The sequence below is a fragment of the Dipteris shenzhenensis genome, chromosome 9 (genome assembly GCF_047967505.1).
Source record: "Dipteris shenzhenensis isolate YYH24624 ecotype China chromosome 9, Dip_SZ_1.0, whole genome shotgun sequence".
Classification (NCBI taxonomy): domain Eukaryota; kingdom Viridiplantae; phylum Streptophyta; class Polypodiopsida; order Gleicheniales; family Dipteridaceae; genus Dipteris; species Dipteris shenzhenensis.
In genome coordinates, this window is record NC_141604.1 from 10,285,125 (window position 1) to 10,305,860 (window position 20,736).

The window sequence follows — 20,736 nt, forward strand, 5'->3', positions numbered from 1 at the left end:
ACTGCCCTTTAAGCTTAACGTCTCTATGCTAGGTTGTTTTGAATTTGGTGCCTGAATCAACAATGCTTGGAAATGTGAAGTCTGCAAGGCTGGAAGTCCACTAAGGAAGTGGTTGAACTGTATTAAAGCAGTTGTAATAGTGGCAAAGGAGTTTGGTAGGCATAGAGCAAGGAAACTATGGGTCACTAAAGGCCTTGCAAGAAGGGAGACTAGACTGGCTCTTCTTCAAGCTATTCAGGAGTGCCCTAAGGATGTCTATCTAGCAACTATGTTGAGCGAAACAGAGTACTTTTGGAGGGCTCGAGAACACAAAAGGCTGAAGGCTATTTGAATTCACATAAGGCTAAGATGGCTTGAGGACAACAATGGACCAAGTTTCTTTTTTTTAATGCTATGAGGGACAAAAAATAGAGGGAATGTATCACTGCTATCAAGGATGAAAATGATAACTTGATCACGGGAGATAAAGAGATAGCAAAGGTTTTTGTAGATCATTTGGCATGAGTAGCTAGCACTAGCCTAACTCTACCAGATAACTTTGATGAAAGGACGGAACTCTATTTCATTAACATGCTAAGAAGAGTGAGTCCACATTAAGAGATTATGTTGCAGAGACCATTTTCTGAGGAAAAGACAAAATTCACAGTAATGCAATTGCCAAGGGATAAGGCCCCCGAACCTGATGGGACACTAGTAGAGTTTTTCTAACGTTATTGGTAGCTTTGTAAAAACGAGTTGGTAAGATTAATACTAGAGCTAGAAATGTCTTTAAAAATTATGTTGCTTTTGGACAATTTCAATGGAGTGCATCCCTAAATTGATTTGCTATTGCAATCCAAAACTCCTTGGTTGATGGTTCTGAATTCAACAAATACCTTAGAGTGCCAAATTAGCAACCACTAGGAGTATACTCATAAGTCTTTACATTCTTCAAGTGGTGACGTTGCAATAAAGAGCCGGTTGCCTTGAATTGTTCCACTAGAGAATAACTTTTGTGCATGGCTTTTGATCTTGCGATTTGTTTTTCTCTCCTTAAGGACAAAACATTAGACAAATCAATCACATTAGCAGAACCCTTTTTCTCATCTGCTATATTAATTCACAAAATTGGCCCAAATGGCCCAGATGCATGGGACAATCATCATACAAGGTTTGCAAAGGATCGATGAAAAAAAGTCACCATACTTTGCATAAATTTCCGTGTTTACTAAAGACCACACATGGATTGGGCTTTGCAAGTAAGTTGATTCCCACAGAATAGCAAAGTGATCTTCCCACAAGCCACCCCATGATGCAGGGATGCGCATATGTGTAGGGTATTTATCATGAGTTTACCACTATGTAAGCTATGAAAAAGGCCTTTGAATAGGTATGTTTCTAGGCAATATATTGCTTGTTTCTCTTTCCTATGCAAAGAAGAAACAAATTCTTGAACTGCAACAATTGGAACTTCTTTTTTATGTCAAGTTTGTGTTTGTCAAATACAGTATTGTATGAAACAAGCAATCCTTGAGGCTTTAATTGCATTTTTTATCGCAGTGCAACTACTGCCTATGCAAGACAATTGAATAGTCTTGTTGGAAGTCCTTTTTTATTAATGTCTCCATGGAAGTTCCAAGGATAACATCTTCTTAAAGTGTAGCATCAACAAAACCAGAAACATTCACTAGTGTAGCAAGCAACAGATCTTGACTCTCATTGGGTTGCAAAGCCATGGCAATACCCTTCATAGCATATGAAGTTTTAGGGTGAGATGTTGTAGATATCTAAACAATTAGTTCAAAATGACTGCAATTCATAGTCCTATCATCATATCAAATTTGTGAAGGTTGTGAATAATACTTTTGCCCGCATCGCATGCAAATTGTTTTATGAATTAAAGACCACACATATATAGGTTTCAAAAGAACTTCAAGAATCCACAAAATAGCAAATTGATCACCCACAAGACCACCATGCATTGCTAGAATAGCCATTCACTCAAGGTACTCTTTGCAAGACTAAACCCTATGCAATGCATGTATACATTCCAAAGACACACCATTTCTAGACATCATTTGCTCATTATCAAACAAGCAATCACAACCTACATATTCACAGTTAACCACACAGTCTTTACTAAACATGTGGGGCCTTTGGTAAATAAGAAAACTTTATTGTTTGCTAGAGATCACACATGCAACACATAATGCCATTGCAAGCAAATTATAGATCCAAGCTCTTAGCTTATATTTGCCCTCTTGCTTTGCACTCCAAGTCACATGCTTCTAGCCACAATGAGAAACCCCTCCAAGTTCAAGCTTCCAATCAAGAAAGCCTTTTCCTAGATTAGCCAAACAAAAAAGGCTCCTTCCATTGCATATAGCTTTGCAAGGTATCTTTTCTTTCTACAGCACATGGTCTTTCAAAAAATAGCTCTATGAATAGCTTCTTTGATTGCAAAAAAGTTTGTGATATATATTTGATTTAAAAATTTACTTCTTCCAGAAATTGTTTCTTGGATTGGCCAAATCACGTTTTTTCTCATTGCATATATAACTGCTTTTCTTTTTTCTTAGCATACAATTTTTTTAAAGCTTTTGCATGGGATTGGCTTGGCAATGGATTTCCTTACAATGCATAGATTTGCAAAATAGCTTTTATTTATTTGGCAAACAATATATAGTTTCTTTCACTAGTTTGCTCCCCGTTTTTTTTAACCACTCAAACAATAGCTCCCTGGTAACACAAAAAGCCACCCAACAGTAATCGTCGCCAATCAAAAAGTAGCTTTAGAGCTACAATGTTCTTCAATGCCAATGTCCTACACTGTGTAATCATCCTCAGAATTTGTAAGCGCTGTATAGGCAATCAAACAATTCCTAGAGTTCGACCCAAATTGTCCATCAACATGTACAAAATAATTTGGTGCCAGAACTCCCTCTCATTCTTGTTGAAATATTCATCAACTGAAGTATTTGTCCCTAGCAATGGAGATATCCAAGAGTCGTTTGCTTGAACCTCAATACCATTTCCTAATCTAATTATTGCAGCCATATAGTAGACATTTCCTAATTTAATTATTACAACCATACAGTTGACATTTTTTGGTTCCACTTGATGGCCACACGCATACAATTGTAGACACTCTTGCCTATTCTTCGCGAGTGTTTTGCAAACGAAACATCCAGTCAAAAGTGATGAGTGGTTTGTACAACTGTTAGCTCACCACAAACGTACAACAAATAGGGCACATGCCACAATTAAAGGAATTTGCAAATTTAACAAATATCCATATCAAGAACTTATCAAAATGTTACCACAAACAAGGCAAAATACCACAATATACATTTCACTCACAAATTCAGTGCTACTGCCTTGCACGAATAATATGGGTAAACCTCAGCAAGTCTTTAAACAGTAGGTGGATCAATTATCGAAGCACCTATCAAGAAACTTGCAAACTGCAATTGCATCTTGCAAGTATGTTTCCCATCCTAGCATTTTTTCACCTAGAAAATAGACTAGATATCGTTCAATGCATTTAACCTCTCATTGTTCACATGCTCATGATCTCCGTAAAACATTGACTATGCAAATAAGTAAAGAATAAGGGACCAACACAAAAAAGAGGAAAAAAAAGAACCTTGCATTAGTACAATCGACACATTCAATTGCCAAATATTAACATCAGTATTGCAAAAACAAGTACTCCCAATTGCTCTTGGGTATTCCCATGCCATCCGCAACTTTGAGATAATAGCTTGTGAATTTCTCATGTTCATGTGTTCCAACATGCTCGAACACCACCACAGCAATCGAACCAACTAGATATGGTTCAGTGCTTTGTAATAGCTCGGCAATCGATTTATTCTCGAACAATGTCAATTTGATTTTGCATGTTAGCAACAATGTGATGATTGTGCTCCCGGTCACCTTCAATGTCAATGTTGAATCTCCTTTCTCCCATTCAAGCTTTTTAGTGCCCTACTCATGTATGCAAATAGCAACACATAGCATATAATCGGTGGCACTTTTTCCTAATTGCACTTCCCTTATTAACAACATACCAATCACTAAAGCCATAAATGGATATCGCCGTCGGTTCAACCAACTTTGTCGCAATGTTTATTGATTCAAAACCAGCACCATATGATTGCATCAAAATCACCCCTTGAAACTCAATGAAACTTAGCACATCTATAACCTCAGCTAATTGGTAGCATGCAATCATCAAGATCAATGCTCCTGGATGAAAAAAAGAACCATGCAATATCTAGTGTCATTCATATCTTAGGATCCGCTCTAAGCATACCCAACAAAATGTGCCAAATAACCTTAATCCCCACAACCCATTGTTGAAGTCACATCCAACAACCCAAGAGTCATGACTCAAAGGTTACTAACTTCTAGCTTTCCGAGTTCACTATGATGATGTTGCATATTATTTTGGCTTCAACTATTCTTTCATGTGCTCTTGTCTTAGGAAAATATATTGTCCAAGAGACAAACAACTTATTGAACTATGAGCAATGCTTTTGGTGCAAGTAGTCCTTAAGCTCTAGGGAGACATAGTAGAGCCATAGTATAAAAACTATATCTCTTAAGCTCTAGGACAAGACCTAGTGGAGCCGTATGAGATACACTATAGCCCTTAAGTTCTAGGATTGACCTGGTAGACCCATAGGAGATACACTATCTTTGTTATGTAGAAGAAGCTAGTGGCCTCCATCTTGGCTTGTTATTGCCACATAAACTTTGATCATGGTTTTTTGCTTTTGTCTTGGCTGACTTCTACTTTGGTTGTTTGTATTTATATGCTTCAAACTTAGGATTATATTAAAGAAGGCAACTTATTGAGCTATAGCTTAGATCTTTTGGTGCAAGTGCGTCTTAAGCTTTAAGGGAGACATGGCAAAGTAGAGATTGATGGCTTGCATCTTGACTTGTGACTTTCACAAAGACTTTGATTCTGATTTTTTTCCTTTAGTCTTGGCAAGGCTTGCTTCCTTGTATAACTTTAGCCTCCCCTTTGTCTATGAACTTTTCTTGTTCAATGGTGAGTGGAAGCTTTACTTTGGTTGTAGTATTTTTTGAATTTGAGTTCCCAAATACCTAGCCTTTTTGTGGTACATTACATACTACTTCTCATGTTGTGTCTTCTTATGTGTATTGAAGGGTTAGTCCAAGTTATCATTGTGGATCTTCATGTGTTGAACAATTTGCAAGTGCAAGACCACTCCTCCAAATCAAGGATTGTGAGGGGTCTAGGTCAAAATGACAAATTTTCTCATGTTCTTTTTTTCTAGAGGATGGTGAAGATCTTATCATTATATAAAGTTAACTTATTTTTATACAACGAGATAGAAATTCAAGGATTGATGCTCACTAAGGTTCCCTGCCTCTATCCCCTATGTCTTGAAGTGGCCCTCAGACCTTTGAACCACTATGGCCATTTTAGCTTGGCTTTGATAATGCTATTGAGGGCAACACAATAGGTTGATTGGGAGACCTCATCGAGATGTCTATGAGGTCACCATCAGAAGAAGGGGAGAAGCAACAATGAAGAATGATTGATGACAAGGGTAATAGGGGGTAGAGATAATATGCCACATGTTACACGTGAACAAGGGATGACTATGGTCAACTTATGTCCAAAGGTCAAAGGTAACAAGCTGCATGAGCTTTACATTTGAACTTTGGAATCGCTCCCTTTTGGCTTAGCTCACTTGTCCTCAACTTGAAACATGCATTGTTTGATATCCTACTGAGAAGATCTAAAATTGAAAGTAGATGGAGGTGGAGAAAAGGTCTAAAATTTCAAGCTCTAACTGTGCTATTTCTATGCTAGCTAGCTAGGTTTGTCACTCCGCTTGCAAATGACCCAAATGAGTGTTTATGGAGATATTCTTTAAAAGAGGGCTAAAAAAAAAGTATGTTTGCTTAGGTAGCAAACATATGAAGTCTATCTTCAAATTCAGTATTGATTAACATGTGTAACCCATTAAAAAAGTTAAAATTTTGGCTAGGCAATAAAATTTTATACTTTTAGTCTCCTCTTTTTAGTTTTAAAGGATCAATTTCTGCTTGTGTGTGTGTTAAAAAGAACTCCACTAAGTGTAAGTATTATTAGAAGAAATAACCAAAAAATAGAAATAGGTTGCTTGCACAACACGTTCGCCATTACTACTTTAGAAAAGGTAGTTTATTAGGAGTTCTTCTAGAGAGAGCACTTTCATGGTGATTTTGGACATTACCACATGTATTATACATTCTTAAAGATATTAAACTCTTTGAAAGCAAATCTCTCTCTCTCTCTCTCTCTCTCTCTCTCTCCCTCAAAATGTCTCTCAAAACGTTGAAGTTTTGACATGGTCAAGGCAAATTAACACACATTCAATGATAGATAAGGACACTTGCCTTGTTTTTTGCATGGTGAAATTTGGTGCTAAGCATGGAGCTGTACATAATTATTTGTTAGTAATGAATAGACTAGTTCTCTCTGTAAGATTTTGCTGTTTAGGTACTTAGAGCTTCAAGAAATGTTACCTCTTAAGACTTTGTTGTAGAGATATCCTTCTGCTTGGGATCCTTTCTGTGAGCTGTTTGTGCCACAGGTGCCTCTTAATTCTCAGATTTTTACCTCTCTGCGAGTATCCTCTCCAGTTGAACGTCCTCTGAGGAGTTGCGAGTGTTGCAAGCGTGCGTTTTATTTCTGTTTCCTTCCATTTTTCCTTTGGCAAGAAGATTGCAGTTTTGGTTTTGTTGATAGACTTCCATGAGTAATTTGCTTCCTGCTTTGGGTCCCATTTTGCCACTCAAGGGCAGCAGCTTCAGATGTGAGTGAGCTTTCTCTCAGCTGTCTGCGTTCCTTCCTTTTCCTCATCATCAGCTCTTGCTCTCTCTCTCTCTCTCTCTCTCTCTCTCTCAACGTGAGACCTGTCACTGCATTTTGGGCAGAATCCTAGCATTTTTGGTGCTCTTGAGAAGGCCTGTCATCCTCTTGATTTCATTTCGACACATTTGGGTCCTCTGTGGAATGGCTCATATTTGCATACAATCTTGTTTTCGTCCTCCTTCTGCCTTCCATCCTTCAGTTTCCCAGTATGGCAGTTCTTCGCAACGGATCTCTCATCTTCCTCTGCCTTCCTCCTTGCTCCCTCCTCCTTTGCTTGCTTTGCGCCAGAATTTCGTTCACAGTGCCCATCGATTCCATCTGTCACAAAAATCTTCCCTTTTAGTTCGGTGCAGCGCCCAAAAGCGGCCCCAATACATCCCCAACAAGATAGATGATCCAAACTATGTGCGCATTTTTGATACCACTCTTAGAGACGGGGAACAGTCCCCCGGCGCAACCTTGACAAGCAAAGAGAAACTGGACATTGCAAGACAACTTGCTAAGCTTGGGGTTGATATCATAGAAGCGGGTTTTCCAATCGCATCCCCAGATGATTTAGAGGCTGTGAAGATTATAGCGAAGGAGGTCGGTAACAAGGTAGATGAAGATGGTTATGTACCGGTTATCTGCGGGCTTGCGCGATGCCACAAGGCCGATATTGATGCAGCTTGGGAGGGCGTAAGACAGGCGTTGAGACCCCGGATACACACCTTCATCGCGACTAGTGATATTCACATGCAGCACAAGCTGCGTAAGTCTCCCGAGGAGGTTGTACGCATTGCAAGGGAAATGGTATCATACGCTCGAAGCCTTGGTTGTGAGGATGTCGAATTTAGCCCCGAGGATGCTGGAAGGTGAGCAGCTTTTTTATCACTTGTTCGAGCACGTCTTTTGCAGCGTTGTTGGTTATCTGCAAAACGTCCTTTCGCACGTTGCTCTCCACGATGAGCAATTCGCTTGCTCACAACGTAGTAACTGATGTCTTCCTTCATTGGTCTCATACGTTTCATTTGATAGGTTATACGTGTGGTGATTCCATTCTTTAGGCTCGTTCAAATAAAATCTTACGCTTTGGAAATGCATAATTACTGCTGTAATTCATCTTGAGAGCCTGCATTTTGATTGGCGAGGCATTACGATATTTTATTGTAATGAGGCTTCAACGTATTCTACGCCTCCGCTTTTGCTAGTGCTCAAAGTATCTGTTGCATCTGCAACTATAATGCTGCCTTGGAAAAAAACGAAAGCCTAAAACACATCCTGTTCTTGTTTTCCTATCAGGAAGGAAATTTGTAGAGGTTCTAGGAGCCCTCGTCATGATTTTAACATGTTCATAAAATGTCGTCACCACTTTTAGCATTAAGAGATCGTGCAGGAAAATGATCTCATGGGATAACCCTTTGACCTTTGAATTGAGCTTACAGCATATTACAAAATTTGGTTCTTAACTTAATTTGTTCTTTCCTCGCTTTTGTGGGATTTTCTAGCATAGCTTATATATGTCTCCCCTCGCTTTGTAATCAATTGATATATTTTTGCAGATTGTTGATCAATTTGATTTTTTCTTTCTTCTGTGTGATAGATCTAGTCCAGAATTCCTATATCAAATACTTGAAGAAGTGATCAAGGCAGGTGCAACCACTTTGAACATCCCGGATACTGTGGGTTACACTCTTCCCACAGAGTTTTCTCAGCTGATAGCAAATATTAAAGCCAATACTCCAGGTGCAGAAAATGTCGTGATCTCTACACATTGTCAGAATGACCTTGGTCTTGCAACAGCAAATACACTTGCTGTGAGTTACAAAATCTAAAATTTCCTTGCATATGTTCTTTGATTCCTTTTCTTACTGCTACAATAGCTAAAAAGTTGCCAAATTGCTTCTTTGGAAAAAGGGGAGTGTAGGGTGTAATTTGTGATGCAAATGCAGCTGGAGTTTCTCTTTGTATTATTAAAATATTTAATACGTTGTCAAAAGGGATTTTTTGAAAAAATGGGAACTGCAGGGTGCCCTTGGTGGTGCAAGGCAATTGGAAGTCACAGTTAATGGTATTGGGGAGCGTGCAGGGAATGCATCACTAGAAGAGGTGCCATTCTGGACCAGACTCAAATTCTATTTTTGTGTGAGGTTCTTGGATGTCTTGCTTGCCCAGCAACTTGCAGACTTTGGGCAAGCTTATCTTTAAAACACAATAAGTAAATAAAAATGTTTACATTGAAATAGAAGGGAGACGTGAACTGTAACATGTATAGGCCTACTGCTAGCTTGCCCTATCTATGCATGTCTTGTACTATTCCTGTTTGTAACGGAAGCAACAAGCAAAGCCGAAAGACAACATCAAACAGGACATGGTTTGGTTTCAATGCCCTCTTCCACAGACTGAATTACAAGGGTGCATCAGGCTTCATAGTCAGTGCATATGTCGTTTGGGAAGTGTGGCTGCCGCATCTGATTTCCCTTCTTCACTCCAGTTGGCAAGGGTGATGATGAGGACTGCTCTTTTGGCTGAAACCTGCTATTGGCTTGTGTGCCTAGGATCCTTCTTGTAATGCTTCTTGCTTGCTGCATCATCTTCATATACCTGATGCTGGTGTCCAATCATCTTTGGTGTTCTTCAGTGCGGTGATGGTTGCTGTCTTTATGTCTATCTTCTACTGCTGTAATTACTTCCAGTAGACTAAGTATCTAAGCTTATACGGTGGTTTTGTTTTTCTCTAGCTCGAGAAGTTCTGCTAGCTAGTTCATGTGGATGAGAATGTGGCTTAATAAATTCTACTGGTTCATCTCCTTCAAGTTGTCTTATTCTAAGTTTGCTTGCATGGAAACTTGTGTATTCTATATCCCTTTTGTAGGTTAATTTGTAAGCCTCACCTATTCTTTTTAGTATTATGAATGGTCCATAGTACCTAGGATATCCTTTAATCATGCACTAGTTCTTGGGATTTTCATAGATTCAGGTAACCTTAGGCTTACTCGCCTACTTCGAATACAACCTTTCGTTATGTGGATTCTTTCCTTTCTACCTTGAGCTTTTTTGACAAACATTTTATTCATATGTTCAATAAACTCCTTTTCACACTTTTGGGTAATTTGAAGGAGTAATACCTTATGAGCTACTTGTTGGAAATGTCACCTCCCCATCTGTAAGCCCCCAAATGAGGAGATCGTGGGGGAGGGAGACCTAGGGCAGGATATGCCCAGAGAAAAGAGAGGGAGCGGGCTGCCACATGGGCATACGGAGCTCGTAGATATGGCACAGACATGGTAGGGGCAGCAAGAACCTAGTCAGCCATTGGATGTAACTGGTAGGGCTGGTTGGAGCCAGTAAACTAGGCCAGCAATAAGGTAGAAAGAAAGAAAGAAAGAAAGAAAGTTTATTAAAGTCTTCGGAAGACCGATGGGTCTTTGAGACTGTGAGAATCGTGATACAAACAAAACGAGCATCCACACCAATGCAGAATGCAAAAAGCTAGTGAGTCATGTTAGAGTGATCGGCTACACATCAGTATCATCATCATCATCATCATCATCATCAGTTCATCCAGGTGGATGAGATGGCAGAAGCATAAAGTCGGCGATAGAGTGTTGTCGGTTGCTCAAGGGCGTGGTCCTGTGTTGTCTCTTGGTCATAGCTCTGCGTCTAACAAGGGCTACAGTGACCCTTGTCGGTCGAGATTTGACTCTGAACAGAGAGGGGATATCCCCAAGTGTAATCTATGTGTCAATCCTCTATCTGAGCTATTGTGTCATTGGCTCCGGATCCTGATCATGTCGGGGCCTCGTAGTATGGGGGTCCACGTGCTCTGGCTGTAAGAACTTTGTGATCGAGCTCTGAGAAGGGTCTACCAAGAAGGAGGTCTGGTCATGTCTCCGTGATCGAAGTAAATGCTCGCGGTGCCTGACTCCCTCATGGATGAAAGCCGCCAAGCATCTCTGGTCTGGATAGGAGAGAAACCGGGACAACACCCCAGAATTGTCTTTGAAGAGGCAGTAGAAGCGTCCTCGAATCTCATAGTAAACTGGGCTCCTGAAAATGAAATGCTCCTCCGACTCGACCTCCTGTGTGTCACATAATGTGCATGTGTGCCTCTCCTCGGGTAGACCCTTTGCCGTGCCACTCTCAATGCGCAGTCTATGTGACGAGACCCGAAATTGCCCAGTAGAGATCCTCAGTGAGTGGGGTAAGTGGATCTGCGTATATCTTGGTGGGTCAATGAAACCCTCCTCTGTGATGTGTAAACAATGATTCCTGTAGAAGCTGAGCTTCACTGGAAGCTCGCTCGGTCCCAACCAGGTTCGGAATGTGTGTAGTTGTAAAAGATCCTCGCGGATGATCTAGTTGACCTCATATGACAAGAGAGGAGAGAACGACGCCTCAATGCTATATTGTAAGGGAGGGAGTTTGTCCATGTGGAGCCCCAATCAATCAAACCATCTCTCTGTGCATGCATACCAGCATCTCTGGTCACTTGCTGCTGATAGTGCCATAGAAGAGGACAATGCTAGCCATGGTAATCTGCTGCGCCCAAAAGTGCAATCCCCGTACCCCTTGACCCGGTATAGGTAGGTGATAACCTGAAATGCTGCATCCAGCTGTAGTGGGGATGACCCAAACTCAGCCTGAATAATCTGGTGAGGGATGGATGGCTTACCGTGAATCATCCGCAATAGCACGAGAACCCGTAGCCGCTCCACACGAGCCCACTCCATATCTGATAGATCCGGCTTTCAACAAGGGCTGTCGTACATCCTCGTTGGACGGACCAAGGAGTCAAACAGCAATCCCTTGGTCCGGGGATCTTGAAAAAGTGAGCGGAAGCACTGCTCTCTAGTTTGTCCAATGAAGTGTATCCCCTACTCAGGCGGGCTTGCATCGCAGGTCTCGTGGTGAAGATAGGTCTAGAGAAGATAACACCAAGGTACGTATATGACGAAACAATCTCAATAGGTGACCCCGTCAAATTGAATTGCTCCTGGTGCATAATGGCTCGAGATGTATTGAAGATCATGACCTTGGTTTTACCAAGGCTGACCTTCAAATCATGGAACTCACAAAAGGACTGTGGTGCATCAAGGTGTCTCTGGAGGCCAGCTGCTGATGAAGACAAAAGCCACATCATCTGCATATAGCAATATCTGGATCAGCGTGCCGACTAGAGAGCATCCATCCCCTCCCAGTGTCTGCATAACTGTCTCAAGCTCGTCAATATAGAGACCAAACAAGGTAGGTGATTAAGGACACCCTTGTTTGACCCCAATAGTGTTAAAAATGGCAGCGGAAGATGCAAACAAACTGAAGCTACAGAACCACACAGAGAATACTAGAGACAACAAGATGTGCCACAAACAGATCTGCTGTAACTCAGCCCATAAACCAGGGCAGCAACTGAAATACAAGGTATCCTGAACAGGATAAGAAACAGGAGCTGCAGGAGGGGCTGAACTGAAGCAGAGGAAAGGGGGCACAAGGAGGCTGCAGAAGGGGCTGAACTGAAGCAGAAGAAAGGGGCACAAGGAGGCTGCAGCCTGAGAGCACGGAGGCTGGAGAAGCCTGAAGCGAAGAGGCAGGGGCCTAGGAGCGAAGAGGCTAGAGGAGCCTGAACCGAGGAGGCAGGAGCCTAGAAATGAGGAGGCTGAAGGAGCCTGGGCGAAGAGGCAGGAACCTTGGAACGAGGGGAACTGTAGAAGCCTGGAGCGAGGAGGCAGGAGCCCGGAAGAGGAGGGATCTGCTGAGGGAGCGTGGACAGCCAACAGAACAGCTGAGGGGAGGCTCCGGTGGGGATGGCCAGGAGCAGGCTGAAGACTAGAGCCTTGAGGAGCTGCTGGAAGAAGTGAGGGAGATGAGAAAGGGGGAAGACCCTTTTGTAGGGAAGGCCAGGAGGGTCGGCCAGATGGCCTAGACCGACCAGCCTGGTCGGTCAGCCAACTGGGCCGACCAGCTGGTCGGCCAGAGCCTGGTCGGCCAGGGGCTGGTCGGCCAGCCTACCCCCTCTGGCCCCCCTGCTGCGTGGGAGCTGGTCGGCCAGCCTACCCTGGAGATGTCAGTCTCAACACCCCCTCTCAGCTCCAGGGTGTGGCACAAGACCCAGAGAGCTGGCATGACGTTGGAGAAGGGGAGGGGAAACAGGTTTGGTAAAAATGTCGGTGACGTTGTCGGTAGTGGTGCTGAAGAGGAGCAAAATGGTACCGTCAAGAACCTTCTCTCGCGTGTAGTGGTACTGAATTTCGATGTGTTTTGTCCGAGCATGGAAAACCGGATTGCGAGCAAGGGCAATACAGCTTTGATTGTCACAAAAAAGTGTGGTAGGAGCGGGTTGCTGAAAACCACAATCGAGAAGAAGGCGCCGAAGCTACACAGCCTCACAGGTGGCACTACACATAGCCCGATACTCAGCCTCGGTGGAAGATAGGGCGACCGTGGGTTGGCGTTTACTGGACCAGGAGATAGCCGCAGAGCCAAAGGAGAAAACATAGCCCGTGGTAGAGCGGCAAGAATCGGGGTCGCCAGCCCAATCAGAGTCACTCCAACCTCGGAGAGTGAGCGGGGAAGGAGAGGAACCACTGGCAGTATATAGGAGCCCGAAAGTAGAGGTCCCCTGAAGATAGCGGAGGAGACGTCGAGCAGCCTCCCAATGAGAAAGCGAAGGGGTTTGCATGAAGGTACTGAGGGTGCCGACAGAGAAGCCGAGATCTAGTCGAGTGTTAAGTAGCCAGAGAAGAGAACCAACAAGCTGGCGGTAGAGGGAGGCATCAAGATAAGCAGTGGACCCAGAAGCAGAGAGTTTAGAGTTGGGATCCATGGGAGAAGTGATGGGCCGACAGTCAGCCATGTGGAAAGTTTCGAGGAGCTCGTGAACATAGCGTTGCTGAGAGACAAAATACCCCCTCTTAGTCTGCCAAATCTCAAGACCCAAGAAAAAATGGAGGCGGCCCATATCCGTCATCTCAAATTCAGATTGAAGAGCAACTTTAATGGCAAGGATATGATTGGTATGACTCCCAGTAAGGATTAGATCATCCACATAAAGAATGATGAAGGTATGAAGCTGTCCTTCATGAAAGAGATAAAGATTGGGATAAGCCAGAGAGCGATGAAGTCCTTGGCGGCAGAAGAAGGTATCAATACGCTGATTCCAGGCCCTAGGAGCTTGCTTGAGACCGTAGAGGGCCTTGCGAAGGCGACAGACCATGGAAGGAGAATGAGAATTAATGAAGCCGGGTGGCTGATCCACATATACCTCTTCTTGAAGATCACCATTCAAAAATGCAGATTTGACGTCCATTTGAAAAATGGGCCACTGATGGTGGGCTGCAAGAGCAAGGATCGTTCGGATGGTGCTCATCCGGGCGGTAGGTGCAAAGGTCTCCCCATAGTCGATGCCGGGTCGTTGGGCATAGCCTTTAGCCACCAGCCGAGCTTTATACTTGTCGACAGAACCATCAGAGGCGTATTTTGTTTTGAATATCCACCGGACACCGATTACAGAACGGTGTGAGGGACGAGGAACAAGGTCCCAGGTATGGTTCCGAAGAAGAGCATGAATTTCCGCTTCCATAGCCTGTTTCCAATGAGGCTGGGCCAGAGCCTGAGGAATGGTAGTGGGCTCGCGAGTGGCGAGGATGCGAGACATAAGGGCGTAATTGACATGGAGGGGATCAGAAGAGGACGGTGGGTGGTGGCGATGAGAGCGACGAGGCCCATCATCAGGGTGTGGTTCGGAGTAGGGATCCTCAAGACCAGAGGAGCGGAGAGTATCAATGAGCCATCGCGGAACACATACCTAGCGGGGTTCCAAAGGAGGAGCAGACGAGGGTGGAGCCGGAGAAGAAGGCGGAGGAGAGAGAATAGGAGGTGATGTAACGGGGGACGAGGCAGGTGGAGGGAGAGAGGGCTCCGGGGCATCGGACGGATCTCCAAGAACAGGAGAGTCGGAGGACGGCAGAAGGACCTGCTCGTCGAAAAGGACATCCCTGCTCACGGAGATAATGCGGCGGCGAGGATCATATAGGCGATATCCAGTGGAGACGGAGTTGTAGCCTACGAACAAGAGCTTGTGGGACTTAGGATCAAGCTTTCCACGATCAGATTTAGGAATATGAACATAAGCATCACAGCCAAATACCCAAAAATGGGAAACATCGGGCTTAGATCCATAGTAAGCCTGATAAGGGGTCATGCCTGGGACTGCTGATGTCGGAGAGCGGTTAAGAGTATGGATCGCGGTCATCATGGCCTCGGCCCAGAGAGACTGAGGGAGTTGACTGTGAGTTAGCATGGTCCGAGCCATTTCAACGCCGGTACGATGTTTACGTTCAACCACGCCATTATCAGAAGGGGTACCTGTGTTGGCAAATTCCCGTTTGACACCATGACTACTCAAGAACCGATCAAACTCGAGAGAGGTGAACTCACCACCCTTATCAGCACGAAGAATTTTGAGCGAGTGGTTGGATTCTTTTTCCACCAGGGCTAGCCAGGTCTGGAAACGACTGAAAGCCAGATCCTTGTGGGAAAGAAAATAGATCCAAGAATAGCGAATGAAGTCATCAACAAGGAGCATGTAGTACGAGGCTCCCCCCAGTGACATAATCTGCATAGGGCCACATAGGTCGAGGTGAACAAGACCAAGCGGAACGGTGGCACGGCGAGAGGCATGATGGGCGAACGGCTCGCGATGTTGTTTGCCCAATATACAAGAGGGACAGAGACCTTGGCGAGTGCCGACGTTAGGGAGGCTGAGGACAAGCTGATCACGGAAAGCACGATGGAGAGCATCAATGTGTAGATGACCAAACCGATAGTGCCAAAGGTCGCCAAGAGAGGTTCGTGTAAGGGAGGGAAGAGCGACAAGCTTGTAGATACCATTAGTAGAATGGCCGGTCCAAACCGGCTGTCCAGTAGCACGATCACGGATGGTAACAGAGGCCGCTTCAAACTCAACCTTCATATTGTTTTGACAAATCTGATGAACCGAAAGGAGATGAAAGCCGAGAGACGGAACATAAAGAACACGAGAAGAGTGTTTACCCCCTTTGCCATCAGGAATAATATCAAGAGAGCCCTCTGAATGAACAGGAATAGAGTGCTTGTCGCCGATGCAGACACGACCAGAATGAGGGGTGAGATCCTGGAGCAGCGAGGAGGAGGGGGTCATATGCCGAGAGGCCCCACTATCAACGATCCATTCACGAGCATCGGAACTATGGAGAGCCAATGACTCTACTGCAGGAAGGGGTACCGAATTCAAGAGCTCAAGGTGAACAAATGTAGGAGTGGGGGTAAGGGAGGCATCAGCCGCAGCGGCCAGGGGTGCGTCAGCTCGTTTGTGTTGGCGGTAGGGACAATTGCGCCAATAATGGCCAGGAGTGCCACAGTGATTGCAATTACCTTTGGGAGCAGGACGGTCACTGGAGGGATCTGAAGAAGATGAGTTAGTGGCAGAGGACGGGGCATTCTTGGATCGAGGTTTGGGACGGTGGGCCACAAGAGCCTCAGAAGAACCATCAGAGGTTTTAATGAACTGTTCCTCCTGATCCATCATCATAGGGACAAGTTCCTCCCAAGTGATGGTGCTGAGGCGGCCAGAGGTAATAAGAGAAGAATAGAATGCTGCATATCGACTGTCAGTAATAACATGAGATAAGAGAGTAATAGCCATATCTTCGGAGGAGATAGCCTTGCCTGCATGGAGGATGTCCTGATGCATGCTCTGCATTTTATTGATGTGGTCCCGTATGGAAGGGGAAGTAGCCGGATCGAGGCGACGAAGCTGAACTTCCAAGGAGATACGTTTCATGGGAGTGACGCGAAGGTACATGCCATCAAGAAATTCCCAAATAGCACGTGCAGAAGTAAGGTGCTTGATATGATTGAGAACCCCTGGTTGACAATTGAGAAAGATGAACGAGCGTACACGAGCATTCAATTTGTCCCAGATAAGAGAAGCATGTGGATCCTCCTTAGGAGACGGACGAGGGATCCCGGGATCAACAAACTCACCAAGATCATAAGATTCCAATACAGACGCCATCTGAATTTTCCAAAGGGAATAGTTGGTCCCATCTAACTGCCGAGCATCTGGAAATGTAGGAAGAGTGGGGATGCGTACAGGCTTGTCAGACTCTTGAAAGAAACTGGACATAGGGGGAACGTGAAGATCCGGAGTAGAATCCTTTGTTTCATCAGCCATGACTGAAACCAGGGAGTGGACAGCAACCAAGGGCTAAAGAAAACGGATCAAAGTCTAGAACGGGGCTGCCGACAGGCAGCAAAAAAATATATATAGGGGGAAGAAGAGAGCTCTGTAGTCAGCGGGAAAGAGAGTTGCCGACGAGGACAAGCTTCTTCAACTTCATCAATACAGGAGTTCCAAGATCAGAGAGTATTCTGGTGCTCTGATACCATGTTAAAAATGGCAGCGGAAGATGCAAACAAACTGAAGCTACAGAACCACACAGAGAATACTAGAGACAACAAGATGTGCCACAAACAGATCTGCTGTAACTCAGCCCATAAACCAGGGCAGCAACTGAAATACAAGGTATCCTGAACAGGATAAGAAACAGGAGCTGCAGGAGGGGCTGAACTGAAGCAGAGGAAAGGGGGCACAAGGAGGCTGCAGAACTGAAGCAGAAGAAAGGGGCACAAGGAGGCTGCAGCCTGAGAGCACGGAGGCTGGAGAAGCCTGAAGCGAAGAGGCAGGGGCCTGGGAGCGAAGAGGCTAGAGGAGCCTGAACCGAGGAGGCAGGAGCCTAGAAATGAGGAGGCTGAAGGAGCCTGGGCGAAGAGGCAGGAACCTTGGAACGAGGGGAACTGTAGAAGCCTGGAGCGAGGAGGCAGGAGCCCGGAAGAGGAGGGATCTGCTGAGGGAGCGTGGACAGCCAACAGAACAGCTGAGGGGAGGCTCCGGTGGGGATGGCCAGGAGCAGGCTGAAGACTAGAGCCTTGAGGAGCTGCTGGAAGAAGTGAGGGAGATGAGAAAGGGGGAAGACCCTTTTATAGGGAAGGCCAGGAGGGTCGGCCAGATGGCCTAGACCGACCAGCCTGGTCGGTCAGCCAACTGGGCCGACCAGCTGGTCGGCCAGAGCCTGGTCGGCCAGGGGCTGGTCGGCCAGCCTACCCCCTCTGGCCCCCCTGCTGTGTGGGAGCTGGTCGGCCAGCCTACCCTGGAGATGTCAGTCTCAACAATTGTGCCAATAATGGCCAGGAGTGCCACAGTGATTGCAATTACCTTTGGGAGCAGGACGGTCACTGGAGGGATCTGAAGAAGATGAGTTAGTGGCAGAGGACGGGGCATTCTTGGATCGAGGTTTGGGACGGTGGGCCACAAGAGCCTCAGAAGAACCATCAGAGGTTTTAATGAACTGTTCCTCCTGATCCATCATCATAGGGACAAGTTCCTCCCAAGTGATGGTGCTGAGGCGGCCAGAGGTAATAAGAGAAGAATAGAATGCTGCATATCGACTAACAGTAATAACATGAGATAAGAGAGTAATAGCCATATCTTCGGAGGAGATAGCCTTGCCTGTGATCTCCTCTGTCCACCTTGACCTTGCTCGGACTCTTTGTGAGACTCTCTCGTAAAGTGCCATGATAGCCTAGATGATCTCTTGGTCATACCCTAAATCCTGTAGGCATCGGAGGAGGCGGGATCTCAGAACCGTGTCAAAGGCTTTGCGGAAATCCACAAAGCAACAATATACCCTCTGCTTCCGTGCCCTCGCCTCCTCGATGATACACCTTAGTGTGAGAATGTGATCCATGGTCGCATGATCACGTCAATATTCAACTTGTCCGACTGCTCTAGGTCCCCTGCACTCTGCGAATCGACTGACCTCAGAATCAAGTACTGATGCATAAATCTTGGACATGAAATGTCCGATCATAATGGTCCTGTAGTTCTAGGGGCTCATGGGATCCTTTGCCTTGTGGATGGGTGAGATAGTGTTGATGGTCCAGGTGTGTGGAAACCCCAAACAAACAACTTCATTAAAGAGCTTTGCTAAGATCGGGGCTAGGAGATTAATCCCACATGCAATGAATAGGCCCTCATGATCTTTCGCTCGGCCATTACTCTACCTAGATAGATTAATGTCACTGGGTCTTTTTTCAATAAAAGTTTTTGAAAAATATAATGTCAAAGTTCTTTTTAAACTTCAATACACCTTGGAAAACTTCTCTTTTGAGGATTTGAATCTAAATAAGCTCCATTATATACAACTTAAAACTTCGTTGGATCGCTTCTTAAAAGTAAAAGCTTCATTTCAAAGCAAAGAAGTCTATCTAAATAAGGAACTCTTGATTTGTATTTTTACTTCTCCCTCACTTGACAAGATAGGCTTAAACTCCATTTTGAAGTCTCCTGAAGTAATGGATTCTCTCCCTCATTTTGTGAGAAGAATTTGGAAGCATCCAGTAGTAGCTTGGAAGTATGTAAAAACTTTAGGACAAAAGGCTTTCAACTATGGAGAGATAGGTAAAAGGCTTTCAGAGCATTCAAAATCTTCTATCCTTAAAGAACCTTGTTGTTGTAAAAGTAAGAGATTCCAAAGCTTTATTGATGCTGATTTAGGACATGTAGTCACAACTGATACCTCAATTTTGCTTTCTAGTAACCTAAGAGACCTTTTCATGAAAGGCACAAAATTTCGATTGTACTCTTTTAAAGAGTCTTGCCTTTTAAAAGCTATTGATAAGGGAATCTCAAAGTTTGTTTTGCAATTAGAAGAATGTTTAGGAGTTAAAAATATCTTATCAGAATGGAAAGGGAAGATTTTGAAGAAAGTTGCTTTGAAACTAGAAGAAGTCCCTTCGGTTATTTGCTCAAAGAAAAGTAACCATCTTTCGAAAGAAGATGAAATTCTTCTTCGAAAATTCCATAGGATTTTTGTCATTTCTTATGTGGACAAATGTTCCAATAACTTTGTTTTTATTTGCAAAAAGTTTTACTTAGAATGTCTTTTGAGAGAAGTGAACTCGTCTGCCAAAACTTACGCCCCCGCCTTAGTTTCTCAAAAGGATTTGATCTCAAAACATCAGAGTTTTTGCAAGTCTTCTGGGTTTGTTTGCAATCCAAGCATACCTTTTCTTTGTGCTGCTTGGAAGTTTCACAAAACTCCAAAAAAGCCAAGATTTATTGCAGCTGCTTGTGAGACTACTTTGATGAATATCTCTAAATGGCTAAGCTACTGCTTCAAAGCCATGTTGCCTAGTGTCCATGAACTTTGGAGGGACTTATTAAAAGAGGCAGATGTCCCCTCGAACTCAAGCTGGATTTTAAATGACTCTGTAGGAGTGATTCCTGTTGTAAAATTTTTTAATTCCTCTCGAAGCATTCAGGAAAAAGAGTCTCCTATTCTCCTTCAAACCTATGATTTTACGACGCTTTACACAAAGATTGAGCTGGAAGACCTGAAGTTTAGAATTAAAAAGCTAGTGGCTGAAGTTTTCAATCTGAGATTTGACAAAGATAGATGCAAAGTGCTAAAAGTTGAGAAAACAGCCTTATGCTTTGACTTTTTGTGGCTAAAAAATAAAGATCATGACATAGGTTCTAAAAAGAAAAGATACACAAAGGTAGTAAGTGTAGAAGATGTTTGCTCTTGGATAGATTTTCTTTTAGATAATCTTTACATCACAATAGGTGATTCTTTGTTTCAACAAGTTATAGGAATCCCCATGGGCACTAATTGTGCCGTCTTTTTAGCAAACTTTTATCTTTTCACTTATGAATTTGAGTTTATGCAACGTCTTATTTCTATCAATACCTGCCCTATCATTTTACATAAGCTTAGTCAAGTTAGGCGTTTTATAGATGATTTATTTGTACCAGATGTTCCTAACTTTCAAGACTTTAT

The 20,736-nt window shown here is 44.0% G+C and overlaps 1 protein-coding gene across 1 annotated transcript in view; it reads left to right on the forward strand.

Moving 5' to 3' along the window:
- Window positions 1-6,516: 6,516 nt before the first annotated feature.
- LOC147898174 (2-isopropylmalate synthase A-like) overlaps window positions 6,517-20,736 on the forward strand; it is a 79,784-nt gene continuing 65,564 nt past the window's right edge. The window contains exons 1-3 of the mRNA XM_087378783.1: window positions 6,517-7,731; window positions 8,460-8,673; window positions 8,885-8,965. Of these exons, the coding sequence (XP_087234909.1) occupies window positions 7,019-7,731; window positions 8,460-8,673; window positions 8,885-8,965 (1,008 nt within the window). The 5' untranslated portion in view covers window positions 6,517-7,018. The remainder of the gene's footprint in view (window positions 7,732-8,459; window positions 8,674-8,884; window positions 8,966-20,736) is intronic.